This window comes from Podarcis gaigeae (genome assembly GCF_964106915.1).
Source record: "Podarcis gaigeae genome assembly, chromosome: 5".
Taxonomy (NCBI): domain Eukaryota; kingdom Metazoa; phylum Chordata; class Lepidosauria; order Squamata; family Lacertidae; genus Podarcis; species Podarcis gaigeae.
In genome coordinates this window covers 63,094,366-63,119,092 of record NC_139681.1, presented here as the reverse complement: position 1 = coordinate 63,119,092, position 24,727 = coordinate 63,094,366, and the positions used below count along the sequence as shown (strand labels likewise).

Sequence of the window (24,727 nt, the reverse complement as noted above, 5' to 3'; positions counted from 1 at the left end):
AGGGTGGGTCACACTTGGAGCAAAAAAATACACTGTTATGTCTCTTGCTGGTTCGAGCCCACCAAAGAATGATTGTGGGCAGCATTCCTGCATTGCAGGGGGTTGGACTAGATGACCCTGGGTGTCCCTTCCAACTCTACTATTCATTTTCTACAATCTGAAAGACCCCACACTCTCTCATCGTGGCATTGAATCCAAGGTAAATACACTCTGTTCCACATGTAGTACGTGTTAAAGTAGGACATTCCAAAAACAGTTGTACAAGTGATTTTGTACTTTAAGGAAAATATGCATTTATTTTCATTGACAATATTTGTGTCCAATATAAAACAATGTGTTTAAATACACTTGAATACTGTGTAAGAGCAGGACAGCTTTCCCATATGTAATCACCATTAAACAAAGAGCACCTTCTTTCCATGCTGCTGTCTTGTTGGACTCGTCCAGCTAAATTACAACTTGTAGAATAAATAAACACCTCCCGTTTGCCATGAAAACCACCACTTGTAGATGTTGTTTTGGAAAAATACTACTACTTCCACCCTCCCCATATCCATGCCCAAAGTAACATCTCTTTCTCAAAACCCTTTAAAGTAGAAAGGTCTTCTAATTCAGGAACAACTCCCACAGAAAATCACTCTCGTAAGGTCAGGGCTTCATGCTGCTAAAAAAATGCCTAGATTCAGCTTCCGCTGCGGATCAATCAAATTATGAGAGCTATTTTTCCTGGAAATTATGCCACTGTAAAAAAAAATATGAAATTGAATTTCAATGCATGAAATTTCAGAGAATGATAATCCCTCTCAATCAGAAATTGATTAAATTGTAAACAGTATAAAAGTAATTAAAATGCAAGCTTAAGCAAGAGATATTAATAGTATTTCTTGCCATGTAACTTTAAATTTGGCATTCTAAAGTAGTACAGATGTAGTAAGAATTGGTTGTCAACTGCTATATAACCTGGCTTTGAAATACACATCAAGAACCTGTTTACTGCTCAGTTGTTCCCAGCCAGTAAGAAAGTAAAGCAATAACTTTTATTCTCCTGGTACTAGACTAAGAAACTAGAGGATGTCTAGTACTACTTAGTCTAGTGTTTCCAAGATAAAGATTCCCTCCCACAGCACACTCAGGAAAATAAAAGAGTAACTGAAGTTGAATACCATCAAGTCCTGCTAATCCAAATAATATTCACACTTGATTTTGTTCTCCAGATTTCTATTAGGAATACAGTTTTGGTGACATTAGATTCAAGACAGATTCTTTGTATTAGGTTTAAGTGCTGTCAGCTGAGGACTGAAGATTAACTTTGGAAAGACTGCTCTGCTGCAATACAAGGTATATCTCTTATGAGTAGAGATAGCTGTTAAAGAAAACCAATACATTTTAGAAATGAGGATTATTTATGAAACTTTCTGGAGTTGTACCAAGTTCAAATAATGTCTCAAGAGGAACTCAGTAGTGCTTGAAGGCTTTCAAAAGTAGCAACATGAAGGCTTACATTTGGGAAGGTTAACTGCTGTACCTGGAAGCAAGACACTGATTACACTGGCCACTTCTTCTCTGATTTACCTCAATTAGATACAGTAATTCACTTGCTCTCAAAATACTCTTGCCCAGCAGCTTAACTATGTTCTCATTTGACTTCAGGTGTGGTTGCTTTGTGGTCTTAAGGAGGAGAGAATCTGAGGCCTTCAAAAGTTACATCCAGTTATGAAGTAAGACATCCTTAGAACAGCATTTCTCCATTTCCAGACAAGGGAGTCCAATGGTGTTTCAGCAGCTTTCCATGGTTCTGGGCAGTTATTAATTCATAGATCTTCTCAACCCCATTACCAGAAAGTGCACAGTACTGCACTGAAAAGGGTTAGGAAAATATAAATATAACTGAAGAGACACAGACGCTATGCAATGCTCCCATGCTTTCACTAGTGCAAAGAAACCACAGCACTATGCAACTTTTCTCCTATGACTAAATCCACTTGTATTGCAGCTACTTATATGTCTAATGTGGAGGGAGATCCCTTGCCCTCAGAAGAGTAAAGAAAAAGGGAAGCGGGGGGTGGAAGAGAGGATGTGTGTGTTATTAAGACATCCAGTCAACAATTTTGGAAGATTTGCTTTTTCCTATCAACACAGAGTACTGCCATCTGTCTGTCTGATATAAGATCAAATACTATGATTGTCAAATGTCTGTTCCTTCCTTTTTTTTAAAGCCCAAGTGATTTCTGGACTATTTGCTTGGCTATTTTGTTAAACTGCTCTCTGTCTTCCCGCCACATTTTAGAAGCATCCACGTTGGCTCCACTCTCATCATTCGGTTCTGAAAAAGGGAAATAAAAGAAAAATTGGCTTTAGCATTACATATGAATGCACCCTAAGACTCTGACTGGTCCTCTGCCTCTTCAGTTTCATCCCCTACTGCTTCCAAGGATTGCTGGCACCCTAGACCACCTTGCAGAACTGCAAGATACACAATGTACTGGACTTTATACATGGATTACGGACCCAACCAATATTTTAATGGGGCTACTAAGTATTTACACTATACCACAACTGCACGTGCACAGTGTTAAAGAAAGGGAGTCGCAGAAATTGAGGCATCAACAGCCACAGAAAACTGCCAGTACATACAGGGACTGAAAACAACTCCAGGATTGTAGGTTAGGTGGTGAAGCTGGCTAACTGAACAATTTAGTTTGGCAACCCACATTTGACGGTCTGAGCTATTCCATCTTCATTTAAATTGGACCTATAAGTTTGATTTTGAATTGGTATTTGGTTGTTGTTGTTAAATTTGTGGCTGTTTCGAAAGCAAATTAGTAGAATGGTGGTTTCTTAATTAAAGCAAATCTCACAATTCCTTGAGATTTATTTAAGCCAAAGTTTATGTGCATAAGCACATACTATTCATGTCCGCAGGGGCTTACAGAAATAAGACCTCAAATAATGACTATTTCAATGCCAGAATGAGTAGTATTCTTCACCCTTGTCATCTGAACATACTGCAGTTCATCAGCTTGCCTTGCACTTTGCCATAGAGGGAGAGTAACAACTTTCTTCTATTTAGGTAAACAATGAACTATCTGAACATAGGATTTTCAACTCATCCTAAGGAGCCCTTGCTGGATCAGGCCAAAGGCCCATCTAGTTCAGCACTCTGTTCTTGCATGAAGATCCTGAGCACAACAGCTGCGAATCCCAGATACTGGCATTCAGAGGCATATTATCTTTAACAGTGTAGGTACAACATAGTCATTGTGGCTAGTAGCCAGTGACAGCCTTATTCTCCAGTCTTCAAAAGTAGCAACATAAAGGCTTACATATGGGAAGGTGGACTGCTTTACCTGGAAGCAAGACATTGATTAAATTGGTCACTTTTTCTCTTCGTAGACACAATTTATCTTAAAGAAAAGCCAATGCCAAATCTAAGGGAACAGTAGACTACATAAAAGAGAACCATAGCTAAACAGCTTCTAAGGTGGCTGCTGAAACTCTTGTTATTTTAGCAGCCCCTTAATTGGTTGCTGCTTGAACAGCTTTCCTAGCTTAGTGTTTGGAGATGAACTGCTGTTTCATACCTGCCAGCATGCTGACCACTGACAAGAGGATCTTCTCCACGCTCTGTACTGGGCTCCATCGTTCTGCGCTGCTCTCATAGCCCATGGGATCATCCCCAGGAGCATGAAGAATAGAAATACAAACTCTCCCATCTGGATAAACTGTGGAGAAGAAAAGTATTTTGTTCTTTAGCCTCCTCTACACAACAGTCATTTAAGAAAAACAGAAAGAAAGTGGAAGAATCTAGGAGGCAACAGTATACTTTTTGCAACTACAGAGCTAATGTTCTTAAAACACACATCTTTCTAGATAAAAAGGAGGGATAAACAGATCAATTTCTGAGGGATTCCAAATTCTCCAGTGTAATATGTTTCCCCACATGCTTTCTGTCCAAACACTGTCCATCGTTTATGCATTTTAGGCTACAATCCTAATCCTTTTACCTGGGAATAAATATCATATAACACAATAGAATTTACTTAGGTGTGCATAGGATTACACTGACATTAGTTCTTATTTTAAGGTGTCTTAAAATAGAAGGACAAGTTCCCCCTCCCCAAAATACTCCCCTAACAAGTAGGTCTACAGCCTAAAAGATGCTAGATTTTTAAAGTCAAGAAACCTTTGGTGCACTTTTAACATTCTGCCTTGCACTAGTGTTTTGTGCCATTTTACTGTTTTTCATTTTGAATGAGATGGAGAAAGACCATGCTATAAATATAAATTGATATTGCTCTTCTAACCAACTGACTGGGAGAGAGATTTGGCTCTTCACTTTTATTTTCTCTCTCATGCCCCCCAGAGTTGTTCTTCCATTTGTCCAGCTACTCTCCACCCAAAATAACAGCAGAGTGAAACGGGTGGTAGAAAGCTGCCAGGCACATTTTCAAATCTCCCCTTCAGCTAATTTCTGTGCAAGTTTGAAACTTGTTAAGTGCTATATATAGGTTACTGTGTTTACTCCCTCATTACAGCCTTAGGGTAGGGAATGGTTGTTGTTGGTCTATCCATAGCTGAGGGAAAGGGAGAGAAGACTTTGATGGATCTCTATTCTGTAGAGGAGGAACAGGAATAGAAGAGGCAAAGATGATATGCTTTGAAAGTCCCAATAGTCAAACTTAGGGGAAATAATACATGAAAAGAGAGTTAATCACACAGAGTTGAATTCAACATCATGCTAATACAATTGTTCTGTTAGTGCAAGCATTTCTGCTTGCCAGATGGAACCATCTCCCCTCTCATGCCCTGCTGCTGCTGCTTCTTTCTTCTTCTTTCGTGATCACTCGCAGCCGAGTAAGATTGTCTTCCATGAACATGGTCTTAAGAGTGAGTCCATAAGTGACTGTGGAGGCCAATTCTAGATCCACATGTCCTTCTGCAGTGAGGACATAGGTTTCTGGGTGGGAGTTGATCAAGGTGAGGGTTTGCCAAATGTACCTTTCTCTTAGCACATTTCTCCCTTTCGTCCTCAGTTTAAAGTCTTCAAAGTCCATGACACTTTTAGTAAAGGCTGTTCTCCAATTGGAGCACTTGCAGGCCAGTGTCTCTCAATTGTCGGTGTTTATACTACATTTTTAAAGATTTGCCTTGAGAGAGTCTTTAAACTTCTTTTGTTGACCACCGGCATTATGCTTTCCATTTTTTAAGAGTAGTTGCTTTGGAAGACAAAAATCAGGCATCTGAACAACATGACAAGTCCAACGAAGTTGATGTTAAAGAATCACTGCTTTGACACTGGTGATCTTTGTTTCTTCCAGTACACTGGCATTAGTTCACCTGTCCCCCCAAGTGTAAAAAATTTCAGAGAGAACCTTTGATGGAATCTTTCGAAGAGTGGCAATGGCCTTTACAAGTGGTCCATGTTTCACAAGCATACAGTAAGATCGGTAGTACAATAGTTTTGTAAACAAGCATTTTGGTTTCCCTGCTAACGTCTGTGCTTCAATCTGGAGAAAGCTACACTCGCAGAGCTCAGGCAATGCTGGATTTCAGCATCAATGTCGGCCCTTGTGGAAAGATAGCTGCCCAGGTAAGAGAACTGATTGACATTTTTCAACATTACACTGTTAACCCATGCTCTGCAGAGCTGATTTAGGAGGTGGAGGGGGACAAAAAGCCCCATTGCACTAGTGGGACTCATTGCACAGATTCCCACCAGAACAACTATTTAATTGAATCTGGTCCATGCTTTGGTGGGCATCATTGTTCTTCTTCTCCAATTGCTACTTCATGGTACCTATCAATCTGCCTATAATGCTCCTAGAGAAGTATCCAGCTCTCCTGGTATTAAAGACATGGAATTCAGAAAGGAGGTCTCAACCCTGTGATTTTTTTCTTTTAAGACAATGGTAATTATGCAGAGGTCAACTAGTATACTGTTACTATAAAGCAATGCGGCAGCAAGAAGCAGCTAAGTCAGCTGCTTGTGGCTGGAAAGCCAAACAGGATGTGTGTGACTGTTGCCATGTAAACAAAGGGGCAGTCCATTCTCCTTATTGAGCACCGGATGTGAGCTCAGTGTATGTCATATGATCTGTACAGGATGTACATGGGTGGAGTGAGTTTCTCTCTGTTGTTCAAAGAGAGCAGACATCTTTATCTGTATGGCTGCGAGAGACAGAAATAAAGACATGTAAATACGTTTCTGTCTGAGTCTGATTCCCCTCCCTGGGGATAAGCAGGGAGGAGGAGAAGCAGTGGTGTGTTTTTCTCACAGCCTGAGAAAAATCGCCGGAACGGACCTCGTGTGTTTTCCTGCCGGGAGTCGCAGGAGGGAGGTCAGAAAGGAATTCAGCCGGTGCCTGGAAGACTGGCACATCCCTCTGACCGAGGCAGAATTCCAACAAATTGGTAGCAGCCCTGCTGGTTTCTTCGATCCATGGGAGTCTGCATCAAGAGTAGCAGAGTAGCAGAGCTACTGTATTCATCTCTCCATGGAAGCCTGAAGTGAGAGGCTGTTCCTCTGCAGCTAGAAGCTGACCAGACAAAGCTGACAGAGCCAAGCCACGGAGCCCAAAGGTATGAGATTTTCGGGCTTAAAAGTGTGAATGCAGATTGATTCATTCTCTGCTTCACGGGGAGCAGCGTTTGGGAAAACAGCTCCAGTGAGAAGAGGCCTGCATTCCAGACATTCTTGTGGTTTCCTGTCCAAGGAAAGGAATGCACTGTTGCTAAGCAACGCCCATCATTGAAGTGGAAAGTTACTCGAGTGGGCTGGACAGTCAGGCTGTGCCTCAGAGAGGCAAAAACAATCTATGTTTTGACTTAGGCTCTCTCGAACTGTTGGAAGAAACATTCCAACGCAGCCAGTGTCAGAGCTGCCAGGTGCACAAGAGTGTAAACAAGCCAGCTATTGGATTTTAGAGGCTTGTGTTTGAGAGTTAATGAAAGGACTCAAAATGGATGCAAAGAAGGGAAGTTTGCCTTCTCCATCCCTCCTGACCAATGACAATTATGCATCTTGGTCTATTAAGATGAAGGCCCTGCTGCAGAATCAGAGACTGTTTGGGGTGATTGAGAACCCCATCCCTGCTGCACCAACGTGTGCTTGGGAATCACAGGATGTGAAGGCCAGAACGGCTATAATTCTGTGTGTGTCAGATTCTCAGCTTATCCATATACAGAATTTAGAGCACGCGAAAGATGTTTGGGACACGCTGAGAAGGACACATCAGAGAGATGCAGGTTCTTCAGCGTTGCTGTATTTTGAGAAGCTGACCAACCTGAGGCTTGCGCCTGATGGAGATGTACAAGCGCACCTGACGGAAATGAAATATCTGCGTCAACAGATGGTGGAACGTAATTTCCGTCTGCAGGAGGAAGTGTTTTGCTTCATGGTGATAAACAGCCTGAATCGGACTTACAAAACCGTTGCCAGTCAGCTGGGGTCCCTCCCAGCGAATGAATTGACTTCGGAGAGGGTCTTTGCCGTGGTTCTGAATGAACAGGACAGACTTGCCGCCCTGGAGGTCAAGGACAGGGGGAGACAAGAACGGAGTTCTGACACCCCCACTGCTGTTGCTACTGGAGAAAATGCTGTAGCTTTGAACGTTGTCCGATGTTACAATTGTGGACAAACTGGGCATCTTCAGCGGTACTGCAAGAAGCCACGTCAGAACAAAGGAGCCAAGGGAAGCTCCACAAAGTCTGAGGCGTCAGGCAAAGGTCATACCATCCCAAAGGCGAAGCCTGCAAAGGCCTTGATGTCAAAAGGAACCAAGCCAGAAGTGGAGAACGCTTTTGTCATAGACACGGGCGCGACGGTTCATATGTCCCCAAACAGACAGCTATTTTCGTCGTTTAAGAAGCAAAGCTTCGCTGTACAACAAGCCAACGGTCAAGAGCTGGAAGCCACCGGAATTGGGACTGTGTATCTTAAAAGTCTGAACTTGACCATAAACAATGTTTATTTGGTTCCAGAGTTGAAGTACAATCTGCTCAGCGTTTCGCAGATTGCCAAGAAGGGACTAAAACTGTCCTATGATGATGAGAACTGCGAGATCTACAAAGATGGAGAGTTGTATCTTTCTGCTAAAGAGAAAGATGGACTGTATTTGTTGACTTTTGATCAAAGTGATTACATGAAATGTAATTCTAACATGATCTCTTTTGCAGGTGTAGCTGAAAAGAACACCAAGCAGGTCACCTCGAGGGTCAACAGGGCATTTCAGCGGGTGTATGCTGATGTGATTGGTCCTCTAGCACCTTCTAGAGGCAATGCAAAATATTACCTAATATGTGTTGATTCTTTCACAGGTTTTGTCTGGATTTATCTTTTAGAGAGACCAAAAGACGCCTTAGAAAGGTTTAAAGAGTTTTGTGACAAAGTTAAAAATATGCATGATGCTGACATAGATTGTCTTTGCACAGATGAGAAGCCAATTTTTCTTTTACAGGATTTCCAGAGGTTCCTGAAGAAGAAAGGGATAAGACACAAAATTGCTACTTCAGAAGAAGCTTGGAACAGATGTGTCTGTGTTAGGGTGAACAAAGAATTGCAAAAGGGAATGCATGCGCAATTGCTAAGTTCACATCTGCCACATGAGTACTGGGCTGAGTCGCTAATGTCGTTTTGTTATACGTGGTTGAGAAATGGATTTGTAAAAATGTTACACAGGGGGAAAAAATACGAGGCATTACACACACACATACACACACACACACAAAATTATCTACTCACTAGATCTATTGCACACTTTTTGTCCCTAGAAAGAGTTTCTTGAGAAACTGGTTTCATTCCAAAAAAAAGAGTTGGGAAGTTCTCCTTTTGAGAAACTGTTCCACAGAAAACCTTATGTTGCCCTTTTCAAGGTTTTTGGGTCTCATGTGAGAACAGAAGCTCCAGGTGGGGTAAAGAATGCCAGAGGCATTTTTGTGGGTTATGAAAAGGGTCTCTACAGAGTAATTTTGTCTGAATCTGGTCAGGTGATTCTCACAAAATTTCTAGAGAGTGCTCCTGAACAGGAGAAAGTGATTGTTCACACATTTCCCACAGGAGATGATGATGATTCTGATGATGATGATGATGAGTTTGATCTTATTGAGTTCAGTAGTACTGATGATGACAGCGATAGCTCAGACAGCTCAGTTGTCACAGTCATTGAGAGGAAATCTCACATAATGACTAGACCCTCAGAAGAGGAGGATGATCTACTGATTAAGCTTAGTACTGGTTCTCCAGAGAGTTCAGAGGCTGAACCAGAAAGCAAGGGAGAGCAGCACCTCTTACGTAGGTCTGAGAGAGTAACGAAGGGTGTAACACCCAAGAGGTATTCAAAGGAGTTTGCTAACCTAGCTATTGCATGTGTTGCTGTTGTAAACGACCAAGGTCAAATTGAAGCTGTGTCTGAGTCAGAGACAAAGGCACAACAAAGAGTTGCTAACCAAGGTAATGCAGATGAACTCATTCCTTGGAAGTCAGACAACCAGAGAGGTACATTGGTGAAACCAATGGCGGGTAGTTCCAAGGGTGGAACTGAAACAACAGGGGAGTGTTATACATATAACAACTGTTTGTTTTCTTCTCTGGATGACGCTTTGCTCGCTGCACGCATTGATTCTTTAGGGGGAGTATGTTACTATAAAGAAGCAATGCGGCAGCAAGAAGCAGCTAAGTCAGCTGCTTGTGGCTGGAAAGCCAAACAGGATGTGTGTGACTGTTGCCATGTAAACAAAGGGGCAGTCCATTCTCCTTATTGAGCACCGGATGTGAGCTCAGTGTGTGTCATATGATCTGTACAGGATGTACATGGGTGGAGTGAGTTTCTCTCTGTTGTTCAAAGAGAGCAGACATCTTTATCTGTATGGCTGCGAGAGACAGAAATAAAGACATGTAAATACGTTTCTGTCTGAGTCTGATTCCCCTCCCTGGGGATAAGCAGGGAGGAGGAGAAGCAGTGGTGTGTTTTTCTCACAGCCTGAGAAAAATCGCCGGAACGGACCTCGTGTGTTTTCCTGCCGGGAGTCGCAGGAGGGAGGTCAGAAAGGAATTCAGCCGGTGCCTGGAAGACTGGCACATCCCTCTGACCGAGGCAGAATTCCAACAATCAGTTGGGAAAACAAAGACAAAATATGACCAGAAAAGGAGCTACTGACAAACTAAATCAATCGGTAAATCTATATGTCAAGTATTTGTAATCTCAGGCTGTAATTCAAACCTTTCCTCTCCCCTACCAACAGGACTTTATGGGCACCAGGTGGATAGGGCAGAAGTTCAGATGGGGAAGCAAGGTTGCTGATCCTATCATGTGATGGCAGTGAGACCAGCTTAGGTTCCATCAGATCCCAGGCTAGCTCAGCCCTTCTATCTCCTCCATTCTATTTCAGGGCATTTTACATTATGAAATTACTGACATTAAGGGTAAATGGTATACAGAAGATCACATCTTGTACTTTGCTTTATTTTGTACCACAATTCAAAGTGGCTTACGAGTAAAACATAATTAAAAGGTGTTCACCAGTGACTAAGTACATAGTTCTCTAATTGTTTAATAATGAACAACAACAAAAATCAAAGGGTAGGTCCAGATAATATGTAGCTCCTGCTAAAGATAGCCCAAGTGTTTTAAAGATCCATTAAGCTTTTTCTAGATAGCTGGACTTGATGACATTCTTTACCAATGTAGAAACCATCAAGGCACCTATTGGTAGAACTTACTGTTGGGATGAAACATCTCACATGTGAACCTCATCTTTGGAGGACTTAAAGGATAATCAAGAGGAAAACTCAGAATAGCAGGGAAAACGCCATACTCAAAGCATGTGTCTTCTGGGCCCCTGAAACAAAAGAAACATTACATCTATGCAGCATGGAAACAGTTGGCACCACTTTCAAACTAGTTCCAAAATATTAGTTACTAAAAATGAAAGTTGATGGTAATCAAGTATTTCAGCAGCACAAGGAAGTCTCTAGATTAGTAGATACATGCAATTATAACATGGAAGTAGTTTCCAGACTGTATGAATTGAATAACTATAAACTATTTAGGAGAGTATTCTCCATTTCAAACAGATCAATCTTCAAGAGGATATCCAAGATGTAATCCAGTAGAGATTTGGCAAGCATCCTTGCTGCTAACTTTCACGGAGCTCTTGAATATCTTTTATGCTGACAGACCCATTCAGTTGTTTAGATTTTGCCAAAATGAGTGAGTCAGTTTTACGATTATTGCATGTTGTTTTTATGTGTATATATTGTAGTACACCACCTGGCTATTTTATGAGTGGATGGTTTACATATATTTTCCTAAACATAAATAAGTTGATGATAAACTATAATTGATGTTGTAGTCATAGTGCTTTGATGCAGCTGTGCATTTGGCACTGCCATAGATGACTTACTGAGTCAGCAATCATACTCAAGAACCAAGGCTAAAGAAGCAGGGGAAGTCTGTGCTGCAGGGATCACCACCACTTGCTTCCTCCACAATGGACAGTTAACTAATGGCAGTTTAACAGTCATACATATTTGGAATCATTAAATGACCCCAGAAGGATAACTTGCATCACTTTGTATGCTATGGCAGTAGAGAAGTGGATCCAGCTAGTGGGCCAGATGGAGGAGACTCTTGAGAGTCTGCAAGAAGATCAAACCTATCCATTCTGAAGGAAACCAGACCTGAGTGCTCACTGGAAGGACAGATCGTGAAGCTGAGGCTCCAATACTGTGGCCACCTCATGAGAAGAGAAGACTCCCTGGAAAAGACCCTGACGTTGGGAAAGATTGAGGGCACAAGAAGAGGAGGACGACTGAGGACGAGATGGTTGGACAGTGTTCTCGAAGCTACAAACATGAGTCTGACCAAACTGCAGGAGGCAGTGGAAGACAGGAGTGCCTGAGGTGCGCTGGTCCATGGGGTCACGAAGAGTTGGACACGACTGAATGACTAAACAACAAGCGGGTCAGATCCTGAGTTCCCCCATTCTCAAGGCCTGCCCACATGACATTACCAAGAGCCATTTTTTCCTTTGTACTATGGCAAGCCACACTAGGAAGAAAAATCTGAAGTTTATCCAAGTGGGGTTTGAAGTTACCACCAATCAGCTGATCAGCAGTAATGGCAAGCCCTATTTGGCTGGGCTTACATTTTTCTTTCTAATGCAGCATCCAACTGTACATGGAGAGCAGCATCTCCACCTGCCCCTCACCTAACTTCATATATAATTTGTGATTTAAAATAGCCTCAGTTTAAATCACTCCACCTGTTGGGGTCTTTACATACATAAGCTGTATACAGTTGTACTCCTGTTACTATAAATATGAAATAGGATTAACTCTCAGTTATTATTGTGTTTTGTTTTGTTTTAAAGTTGTAACATCCAATATTGGAGGTCTGATTCCTAATACCAGGTTAAGAAAGTGATTTTTTTGGCAGCAGGGGGCGAGTGCTAAGTTATTCTCAATGGAAATACATCACTAAATACTACAGCTAAGCTACTACTTGGCTCAACTTTCACTGCAAAAGGAGAGAATCAGAAACCCTGTTTTCTCACCTAATAGTAAGGATACACCTTTTCTGACACACTATTCTTACACTTATGCTTTTGCAACCAAGTCATCAGGCCCAGATTAGGCTCAATGCTATCGCATGACATAGAGCAGCAAGCTCAGTTTCCAATGGATCATGGGCTGCCTCAGCCCTTCTCCCTCCTTAGAAAAGACCCATCTGGGGGCTTCCTGCTGGTCTCTGCAAGAGGCCATCAGAGACAACTCTGTCCAATCCACACAGCCCTACACTCATCTACTTGCCATTCTACAACTGGTGATTTGTCATAGGTAATTAACAGCATGCGAGCTTCCATGCTGGATGGTAACCACTTCTACAGAAGCTGCTTCAGCATGGGCCACTATAGGTACTAAACTGGTCCTGTCTCTCCCAACACCTTGCTTGGAAACCACAGGTGACAAGAAATTCCATGCAAGCGAGTGAATGGGCTGGCAAAGGAGGGACAGGTCTCTTTAGCTGTTCTCAGCCTGTTTGTTAATTTTCTGAGCTTGTCATAGAAGACAAGAAGCTTGTCCCTCAGCTCCATATGTTAACTGCCAGCCCAATTTGTGGAAAGCACATTTACCCTACTTTCTGTGCCACTTAAACAAAATATTAGACAAGTAACTTTGGTGAGCTTATTTACAAGGCTATACTACACAGTGAAACCCAATGTGTACTGAAAAATTCATGCTGTTTTTTTAGAAGGAAGCCTTGATTATAAAGAGTTAACTTGTTCACATCCTCTCTAACCTAAAACAAGAAGCTGAAAGGGAGAGAAATCAAAGCTTGCACATTAAATTGCTAGGAAGGTCACAACACTGCTTAATTACCAGGGTGTGTTTATTCAATTATGCTCAATCTGTCTCCAAGGCATGTTCCAGATTTTAGTGCCTGCACGTCAAGAGATATAGCCTACAGGTGCCTGATCTTGCTACTTTGAAGACACTATTATAATGCATGGACAAAAGTGTCAGAAACTGCCATTTGCAAGGCATTGTATAACCAGTGTTTATTATTTCTATAATGGTCTGATGGAAAGATGTGCATGTTAGATTTAAACACAACAACTCAAGTAATAAAAGCAACTTCAGGATACGCAATTAGGATGTGCATGCTGGCCAGACTTCAGACTTTGAAGGTAAGTATACCCAAGGTGCACACCCAGATTATAAATGGGGTTACATACACACCAAGCACTGACCATAATTTTTGGCAAGCTAAATCATTCAAAGTGGAAACTTCCACCTGTATGCCCATAGCTTTTCTAGACAGTAATGAACATATGTTTTTGAGCACTGCTGAACAACAACAACAAACATAGGGCTGAAATTCAGAATTAGAGTCCTCATAAGTAGTAAGTATTAGAAGTAGGAGTTTCAACCTTTGCTACCTCTCTATTGTTATTTTATTTCCCTCCTACAAATGCACAACCTGTGCCTCTCATTTTTTTCTCAGTGTCACTTCTAGCATATTTCTTCTTGGGTCTAAACAGCTTCTCCTCCTCTAGAAAACAAAAATATCCCCCTCCTTTTTTTCTTCAACAATCACCTTGGCAAAAAAAATCTTGGAGCCATCATAGTCTAGTCAAGTAGAACTTCACTATTACGCGTTTCTCCTTCCAAAAACAGAACAGGTTCTTCTTTCCAATCTGTTCACCTAATATAGCTTAAGTGCATTGAGCAGAACCCCTTGGAGGGCCTTATTTCACCCTTTAATTTCTGTGCTTTTGTCGAAGACCACCCAGATAGTTTCATGCCTGAGCAAGGATTTGATGCTGGTTCTCACATTCAGATCCAACACTCAAGCAACAAGACTATACTAACTCTATCACTCTACTCACTTGTGATTCCTGGACTGGGATGGCCTTGCAACACTATTATATGCTCTGAACACTCCTGAACAAAGTTTATAGGCAATTTTGACAAGTGCTATGTTTAGATGTTTTATTTTAGAAGAACCTTTATTTGCTTAGAAGATCAGTGTTTTTTGATCCTCAATCACCTGAAGTTTCCTCTATGCTTCCCTTGGTCTGGTCAGGATGCAATCCCATACTTTACCTGGGGGGAAACCACCAATCTCGGTGGAACTTACTTTTGAACAGATATATATATATATATATATAGGTTCCTCTGTTTATAATGAGATATATGTTGCTCACTCTGGGTTGTATCCAAGTCATGCTAACTAAGGTCCACTGATTTAAATGGGTCTATTCAGTGTATGGCTGGATACAACCCTTAAGCCCTAGCAGAAAGCATTTCTGCTGTACTGTGAATGTCCAAAGAGACAACAGCATGGATATAGTAGGTGTTAGAAATTGCAAATGTAAACCTTATGTATATGAATGGGGCAGTAACTTCTGCTATTATAGGCAAACTAGAAGTGTCAGGTACCTTAACCTCTTAAAGGAACCATAATCTATGTTATTAAGAATGAAAATTGATGCACGCTCTATTCACTGAAGTAGAAGATATTTGGCATGCATTCCAAGTTACTACAAAAGAAGAAGTCTAAATCATAATGATAATAAATTATTTATATAAAAAGTAACAGCTTTATAACTTTGTTTTTATACTTTTGATTTAGCTCCAATTTATTTTTTATCATTCTTCATTGCTTTTATTTTGCTTGTAATATACCCTGAGTATTTCTTAAAAAGTTAGGGTATAATAGTGAAATTAAATAAGGCTGTGCCAGTTATTTCACTATTTCTATGTGCATGTAGCAGAAAAAAATATTTCAGCTTCCCAGGTGCTGGGAGCAAGTTCTAAGTTAGAACTTTTCCAGTACTCTGACTCCATATTAGGTAGCACAGAACTATCAAAGCAACATTCTGAACCAACATTCCCCACGTGGAAATTGCCTCTGTCACCATAGTAGGGAGAAATGATATAGCTTCCACCATAAAAGCAAAATACATGCTTAATGTCTCCTATTATGGCATTGTAGGATGCAATTAGGTATTTTTTTAAAAAAATATATCATTTGCATATTTAGACTGGAACCAAATGGATGTTTTTTGGTCCTAGAATAACAAAGTATTTTCCTGGGCAGTTGATCTTTCTGGATCAAAGTTGATCATTACCTTTTATTTGTAAGGCAACTACCATTTCCCAATCTAAGCTATTTTCTTTGATATTAAACAAGAAAAGCTGCTCACTTCTGGGAGAAGAGAAATAGCATGCCTCCTTTCTTTGTCTAGCATTATGGGAACTAGCAGGAACATACCAATACATTAAATTCAACTCTTCATGACCCCATGGACCAGAGCACTACATTACAAATAAGCATTACAAATAAGTAGTAGTAATAAAAACAAAAACCTTGGATCAGCCATTAGACACACAACTTTCAGACACCTAGATCTATAGCACATCATAAATTCACTACTTAATGATAAACCTGTACAGAAAAGTTATTCCTAATCTAAGCACGGTTCCCACTAGGCTTCCTTGCTACATTTTAAATGTGATAATAAATAAGTCTAGGTAGTTTTACTGCTACAATTTCTAAGGGGTTAAACATTAATACTTCCTCCACCCTACCCCCATAAACTTTAAAATAGCGACACTGAGCAAGTATTCACTTGTTACAGACTGTATATCACTCTTCCAGCTCTCAGTACGTAATGGTTGCTGATAATTAGGTGCAATACAGTAATATAAACTATAGTGCAGAAAAGTACAAACAGAAAGATCAAGGGGCTGAAGCAACTTCCCTATGAGGAAAGGTTACAACGTATGGGGCTTTTTAGTTTATAAAAAGGTGAATGGGGGGACGACCTGATGGAACTGTATAAAATGATGCCTGGGTGGTGAGAGATTTTTTCTTCCTCTCCCATAATTCTAGAAGCCAGAGTCATTCAATGAAGCTGAATGTTGGAAAATTCAAGAGTGACAAAAGGAAGTACAGTGGTACCTCCGTTTGACTTCCAAAACGTTTGGAAACCAAGGCACGGTTTCTGATTGGCTGCAGGAAGTGACGCATGACATAAAAATATTATGACAAACAGCCATAAATTTACATGTATCTTAGAGCATAAGCAAAAACATTATAACAGTAACATACAATTACAGAAAATAAAAGGGTAGAAAATGTTCACATAAACATATGGAACAAAAGAACAAACACTTATGGGAGGTCAGTTAATGCTATAATAATTGTTTTTAAGCACTTTTTTTCCAATTTTTATGAAAGCAGCTGCAATCCCTGCTCCCAAAATCTTACAATGCACAAAGGGGAATTCCACAATGAAGTAAACATTTACACTAAACTGAAATATAATTACATTTCTAGACAGCTTTTTGAAATATTGGCTTAAATTTGTACTTGTTATTTTTAAGAGCAGCCTTTAGGCTAGCCAAGTTCTAACAATGAATACTTTTGTATCATTTTAGTGGGGTAAACTGTTGTGATAATGAGCACTAACAGTTTTCAAATGCCATCCGTTTTGAAGTTAATAAAGCTAAGTGAGAATAGCCTGATAAGAGAGAGAAAATACATTAATCTCACATATCAAGTTAATTGATTTACGCAACACAGCACTCACACGGTATGAAGCTGGAAGTCTTTATGTATTCCCATTATCTAACACTGCCTATTTGCACTTTTGATGTGACAAGATCAAAGGTGAACATTTATTTGTTTAAAAATTGTGCACAAGATCACAGCACTTGTTTTCAGGCCCTAAAAACAAGCATTGTTTTAACAAACATACTACTGGCCATGAGATGGACACAGCAAAACTAAATAAAGATTTTTTTTTGCTAAAATCATTGGTCTTGTTCCACGTAAATGTATTAGGATAAGATGCCAACCAGTGTTTCTTTTCAGCTTTAGCCACACTGAAAATACTCAATTTATAATGTTTCAGCAATACTAGTTTTCATCATGAAATGGAAGGCTTGGTATTTCTGGTATGTTTGAATAGCAGTCATTCTCATCACCCTTCTAATATCACTCCTGAAACTTCAGACTCTACACTTTGATATTCAATCTACATACAATTATTTTTCAGAAGTCATGAAAGTACAGCTCTGTAGTTCTTCCAAACTGAGCCTTTAATACAGAGGACCAAAGTAAATGAACAAAGATGCCTCATTATTATTAGCTTAATCTTTACTGGTGCCACTCATAAATTAGGCACTCTCATTATCAGTGCAGCCCTTGATTACACCTCCACCACAGTGGGAAGGGAAGATGCTGATACACAAATTCCTTTTAAAAATGTACTCTTTCCATGTGTACATATGTGTTACAAGGCAGAAAATAACATTTGGCATTTAAGAACTACAAAAAAATGATCCTGCTGTATACTGGCCACACTTCCTTCCAAAGCACTGGCTTATTATAATCCAAAGTTTATTTTCTTGCAGTTTGACTAGTAGCCTGATGCACAAAATTAAGTGTGTGTTTCTCTATAAGATTTATTTAAGATTTATTTTGTCAGCTATGGCCACACAATCAAAACTTGCAGCGAACTTGTAACAGTTAGCTTGCTACCTTAACACCCGCCTTTCTCATTAAAAGCCTCCCAGATCAATGGTATACAGACTATTTTAATTTCTTCCAGTGTGTCTTAATGCATACTGTACTGCTACAATTTTCCAGAGCTATGATCCTATCTGAAATTTTATATAGCACATTGCCAAAAAAGAAAGAGTGCACTTCAGAAGAGGAAAACCAGACTTCAGAGAATTACCAGATCTTGAGACTTGTGTCATATTTTTTGTGTTCCCGTTGTTTGTACTCTTCATTTCTGAAACATTTTTAGACATTCCCTGACAGTGGCAAGTTGAGCCATCTGGAAACTTCACAAGACAAACCCCAAAAGTTGGGGCTATGGTAAAGAAAGCCCAAGTCTTTCCAACAGCCAAGGTCCCCTTTGAGTGAAAATGGGATGCACAAACCCTCGTTAAGATAAACATGGAAAACAACTCCCCTAAGGTTGGCTAGACCTCAACAATTTCACCGCCTGATTCATCTCAATTAAAAAAAAAAAAAAAGATCTCGTAGGTGAAAGCACAATGCTGAAAAGTCTCTCTTGTACCTACGTGGTACAAACTGGGTGAAATTCAAGACACTAAGACTATTTCTCTTCTTCATTATCTTAGTCTGTCCCAGAAGGTGTGGTGGCATGCAAAACCCTTAAGTTCTTTCTGTACTAAAGGCCACATATGAATTCAACAAAAAGGAGAAGCCTGCTTGGTTGGCAAACATTGCTTTTTGTTTCATTTAAGACAAGAAAACGAGATTATTATTGAACTCGACAACTTGCCCTCTTTGCAAGTTGGCAAAGCTTTTATCTTTTCAGAACGTATTAAGAAGACTTGTGCTGGCAGGTGGATAAATGCAACCTGAACTGTTTCAGGGGAATCCCTAAACTTGATACTCCATTTATTAAAAGATGCACATAGGATTACTTTTTGTTCTCTGAGGTCCACCAGCAAAATGTATGTAGATATAATTTTAAAAGAATAATAGCTTATAAACTTACATTATCAAAGCTTCCCATTCAAAGAAATTTTCTTCATTCATAGGCCCTATTTAAAGACAAAATGTATTATTTTATTTAAAGTCTTCTAATGTCAAGGTATACAGATATAAAATAAATAGGATTCCTTACCAGCTACTATGCCTTCTGGTGGATTCAAGGTCAACTCTAAAATTAAGAATAAATATTTTAAAGTATTTTTCCTCGTTTCATTAATACATACCACAAAAACAATCTATATGGCCACAATAATTTCTGACAGCAATAACAGATAACTCAACACAGGGAAATGATTTAGAACAAGAGTAAACTTTATATCCTGCTATTTTGTTTGTTTGCTTGCTTGCTTGCTTGCTTGCTTGCTTGCTTGTTTGGGTAAGCACACTCACAAGGGAATAAGCCTCATCAAATACAACTGGACTTACTTCCAAGTAAACATGCATTATCAGTATTCATGGAAACCCAGTTCTCTCTTTAAAATGTTCACCTTCCACCATTGGAAGCAGTATGCCTCTGAATACCAGTTGCTGGAAACCACTGTTGCTGTCAGGCTTGGGTCCTGCTTGCATGCTTCCTAGATGCATCTGGTTGACTACTCTGAGAACAGGATACAGGACTGCGATGGCTGCCAATTAGTTTGTGGGCCCAATTCAAAGTGCTGGTTGTGACTTATAAAGCCTTAAATTGCTCAGGACTGCAAGAACAACCTCTCTCCATACCTGGACCCTGTGATCATCATAAGAGGCCCTTCTTCACATGCCTCCTCCACAAGAGATCCAGATGTGGCAACACAGGAATGGGCCTTTTCTGCAGTGGCTCCCCAAGGAGGTTTGGCTGGCACCTTCATTATACGTTTAGGCACCAGGCGAAAATGTTCCTCTTTAAATAGGTCATTGACTGATTAGCATCTTATACCCTTTTAAATGTGTTTGGGGGAGGGGGTTATTAGTTTTTTTGGGGTGTTGTTTTTATTAGTTGTTTTATGTTTTTATCTTGCATTTTTATGTTGTGAACTGCCCTGAGATCCATGGATGAAGGGCAGTATACAAATTTAAAAAATAAAAAATAAATAGACGGGCCACTGGTCTGATCCAGCAGGCTTTTCTTATATTCTTAAATCTAGTTCTCATTGCCACAGAGATGACTTGTTTTATATATAAAACAAGCTTGCATTCTCTCATTTATATTGAGGCATGCAAAAGTATGTATATGAACACAGTCAGCAAGCAATAAGCATGCGATCTTACAGCTATTCAAGTTTTTATTTATTTTAGCAGATGGAATCTATTAGGCTTCCTGGTTCCTAAACTGGAAAGAATTCCACATCATGTTCTATCAGTGCAAGCATTTCTGCTTGCCTGGTGGAACAATTTCCTCTCTCCTCCCCCATGCTCTGCTCTTGGGAGTTCTACTGACCACCCCTACAAGCCAATTTGGGGGCTGTGTGCAGGGCACCTTGGACAGGGGCAAAAGCCCTGCTGTGCTAGCAGAGCCAGTTAGCTGAATCTGACCCACAGTGTTCATTAACAAATGCAGACTCCAGCATTCCAAAACCTAGGACCCTGCAGAGGTGTTTTGGACTGCAACTCACATTAGCCACAGGATGAGGAAGGCTGGCATATTCTTACCACTTTTCTAGTTGTTTACAACAATAAGATCTAAAATGTGAGATGAGGGCAGGAGAAGAGGACAGGAGAAGTCGAGTGAAAAGAGGAGTTATTGCTCTCTCTAGTGGAGAAGATGCATATATCAGCATCAAATGATTGTTTTAAAAAAAGTGGTTCTCAAACTCCCCCCACCATGGACTACTTGAAGATTGCTGAGGGTCTTGGCAGACTACTTAATGATTTTTCTGCCTATGGAAGCAATTATCATGTGCTCTGGTAGATGTTGTATGATTTTTTAATTGTATTTTTGTTGTTCCCTTTATTTCATATCTGTTTTATTATCTTTACTCCATAGAATTCAAACTGTAATGCAATAAAATGTAAGACATAACATAATCTATTAAAATATAATTAAAAATCATAGAATCATATGAATATTTAATGGGTTTTTTCCAGGAAAAATGAATTTCATTTGCAAATTACCCTAACTTGCATTGGAAAGCTAACTGATGCCCTAGAGAGTGGTCTTATTTAGCACATTTATTTTACTTGTATTTAGTAAACAAAGCTTAAAAAATGTATTGAATAGTCCACCTTGCTTAATACTGTACTGCTTTAGCAATTGGCCTCTATTCACTGTTACTGTTAAACTTATGAAACAGAAAATTTTCTGTGGAAAATAAAGCACTGGAGAAATTTCCACCCCACATAAGTGAGCCATGTATTTGTTAATTTTTGTGTTTATATACTACCATTCAGAGTTAAACACATGAAAGTAGCTTTACCTTTATACCTAATGATATAAATTTGACTGCTATATTAACAGGATTTTTCCCCTAATTCCAGCGCTTTCCCATAGGCTCTGCTGCAAGAAACAGCCTTATGCAGAGTAAGATCATTGATCTATTTAGCTCAATACTATTGAGCTCAATACTCAATGAGCAGCATCTTTCCAGAACTTAGAGCTGGAGCCTCTTTTAGTCCTACCTGGAAATGCCACACACCTGGGGCAAATGCCAAACACTGGGATACATAGCTGACTGCAGCAACCGTAGCTGACAGCCCTGTTAAGGGTTTCTCATGATTAGCTAATATGGCACTAGGTTTGTCTACTGTAGACTTCCTAAGCAGTCTATATGAAAAATATTACCTTCTTTTCGGCGTCATCATTCCAAGTTCTCTTACACACTGGTAACTGAATGACCAAACAAAACGCCTTCCACACAGCAAAAACTAACTCTCGTATTTCTGTTCAGGTTCTTAAATAGAACAGCACAGCAGAACCCTCTGTTTGGTGCTGTCTAATTCAGACACAAAAGAGAAGCAAGCGCTGAAGTCTCGGCTGCGTTGCTAACACTTCAGACGGTAGCGCTTATTACAATATGCCATTATGAAAATTTTGTTTTGTTTTTCAAATATAAACCACCGAAGGGACTTAGGAAATTGATATACCACCTAAAGAAAACACCCCACACCTTTTGCACATAAAAAAAAAAAACATGTCAAGAAGAATAACACTATATAGAGTGAACCAAGGCTTGGAGAACCCGTGGCCCTTTGGACAATGTTGGACTACAATTCATAGCTGTCAACGTTTCCCTTTTTTTAAGGGAAATTCCCTCATTCCGAATAGGATTCCTCGCAAGAAAAGGGGAAAGTTGACAGCTATGCTACAATTCCCATTGACTATACTGGGCGGGCCTGATGGCACTGGAGTCCCAATTACTTCTGGAGGGCCGCAGGCTCCCCACCCCTGAAGAGAAACTCTTCTCTCTCGACGCACCAGATTTCCACATACAGGGGACTCATGTGGGGGCTTAGGGGCAGTTCAGTCTCCAAAGGCCAAAGCCAATTTCACGGCCTCCGCTGGTGCGATCCAGCAAAAGGAGTTTCCCTTGCGCCTGGTGAATGTCTGCCCTGGCCCGGGGTGCCAGAGACTGGCGTGACTGGAAGGAGGAGCTCGACGAGGAGTGAGGGGAGCAACGGCCAAGGGACTCGGAAGCATCGCTCCGAAGCCGGCCGGGACTGCCACCCCCCAGCCCCACCGCCACCCCCAGCAACGGAGTCCGGAGAAACGGCCGGTGCCGCCGCTTCGTAGCTCCCGCCTCTCCCTCAGAGACCCCGGGGGCGCCTGCCCTCGCCTCCCCACTCACGTTTATACTCCGCCATCAGCCGCTTCAGCGCCGTGCCCGCCATAGCTCAGGCAGTGACGAGGGGAGTCGGATCCGGCGCCAGCTGTTGCGCTTCGGGTCACCGGAACCATCCGAGGAGCCACTTCCGGTTGACCTTTACCATAGAGAGGCCGCTCCCGGAGGAGGCTCTTCGTTCTCTCCCTAGAGGTAGAAATAAGTAGAGGGAACCTCAAACGTTTTCCATCGACTTTTCTGGCTTTATTTCATTCCTCGCTTCGGAGGGGAGCAGGAATAATGGTAATCGGTAAAGAAAGCCCGCAGTTCTCCTTAGGCGACGTTGGCAAGCGGGCCTCACAACCCAAATCAGTATAGATTTTCTAGCTTGGTTGCCACTCGTGGGGAAATGTGGCGTCTTTTCAGGGTTTTTGGCCAAAGTGCAACCCATCTGGTATGCAAGTCAACGGACCAAACGGAGCACGAGGGCTTCTGCATGCAAGTGGGCGCTGGATCTGGCCTCGGAATGGAAGGAATCGTTTGTGTAGCCTGAGAGGTCGTGTTTTGTATAAGGTGATGAATGGAAAGCCAACCCAGTCTCGTTCCCTCCTCTGACAGCGAATTACGCTGAAGGGCTGTTAGAAGCTGCAATACTCCCATCTAAGACGTGGGCGATAGCAGCCCTGGGCTGCATTGCGACGAGTGATCGCCAAAGATCTTGCTCAGCCTCAGTGCCAACCCCAACCTGCAGCGGGATGTGGAGTACATTACAGTACAGACAAAAAAAATAAAAATCTTCCAGTAGGACCTTAAAGACCAACTAAGTTTGTTGTTGTTATGAACTTTCGTGTGCATGCACACTTCCGTCTAAATCGTTCTCAACCATAGGGCACTCCTGTGTTTGCACTGGCGGAGCTATTCGAGTTTAGAAAGAGCACAAACTCCTCTCTTTACTGCTTCCTTCTAAGAAGGCATGCTGGTGCCCCAGCGAGTGCTTTTTTCTACCCTGGTGGAGATTTTAACAAGATGAACACAGAAATTATTCATGTCCACGATATGATATGCCATTTCCCGTACCTTATCTCTGTATGTCGTCACCCAGCTGAATTACTATTGTGCGCATGCGTCAATCGAGCGGCTTCACCTCTGCACAACCTCCATCTCGCTCTGGGTGACGGCGCCGCAGAACTCGAGCTTCGGTCTCCCGTAACTTAAGAACTGTCACGTGCAATCGGAATTACTCGATCCTTAATTTTGCTTCCATTGTAATCTAGATGTATATAAAATAACTACTACTACTAAACTCCTGCCCATAATAATATTTATACTCCGCCCATTTGGCTTTGTTTTTCCCCAGCCAATAAGGGTGGTTTACAGCATATATAAAAACAGTAAAATATCAAGCATAAAAAACTTCCTGATACAGTTCTGCCTTCAGATGTCTTCTAAAAGTTGTGTAGTTCTTTATCTACACACTGGAAAGACAGGGAGAATCTGTGCTGTACTAGGAAACAGACTTTTGCTTCTTCACAAAATAGAAAGGGAATCGCCAAAGCGCTTGGAATCATTTAACTTTCTTTTACTCAGTACTTGTCAATTAAACATGCTGTCTTGAAACTGATTATGGGAAATGTGAAAAGTTTATAATTTATTTAGACCACTGTAAAGCAGATGAAAACATTAGCAAGATTTTAATCTCACTTGGGACAAATGCTATGGACAATATGGGTAGACATAAAATATGGATTACAATATGCAGTTGAAAATGTTGACAATAGAACCTATGGGGGGGCAAAGTAATCTCTTTACATGGATGTGCATCTGGTATGGTTATGAATTCATTTCTAAAATAAAAAAAATATTATAAAGAGAAAAAAATTATGGGAGTACCGTGAGATATTCTTATTAGTTCCATATCCTCACTATCACACGCTCGTACAGTACCATGTTTTT

At 40.8% G+C, this 24,727-nt stretch overlaps 1 protein-coding gene across 2 annotated transcripts; it reads right to left on the bottom strand.

Annotated features, from left to right (window-relative positions):
* Window positions 1–268: 268 nt before the first annotated feature.
* On the bottom strand, window positions 269–23,897 carry UBE2G2 (ubiquitin conjugating enzyme E2 G2). Of its 2 annotated transcripts, XM_083740096.1 has the most exons (7): window positions 23,852–23,897; window positions 22,802–22,981; window positions 19,174–19,209; window positions 19,045–19,090; window positions 10,718–10,836; window positions 3,582–3,722; window positions 269–2,323 (listed from the first exon to the last, which is right to left on the bottom strand). In XM_083740096.1, exons 2-7 carry the CDS (start codon window positions 22,842–22,844, stop codon window positions 2,211–2,213), a joined length of 498 nt encoding a protein of 165 aa, XP_083596222.1. In that variant the 5' UTR covers window positions 22,845–22,981; window positions 23,852–23,897; the 3' UTR covers window positions 269–2,210. The 2 variants fall into 2 exon arrangements, with proteins under 2 accessions (XP_083596222.1, XP_083596223.1); XM_083740097.1 differs by lacking the exons at window positions 19,045–19,090; window positions 19,174–19,209; window positions 23,852–23,897 and having other exon boundaries at window positions 22,802–22,877.
* Between the last annotated feature and the right edge of the window lie 830 nt (window positions 23,898–24,727).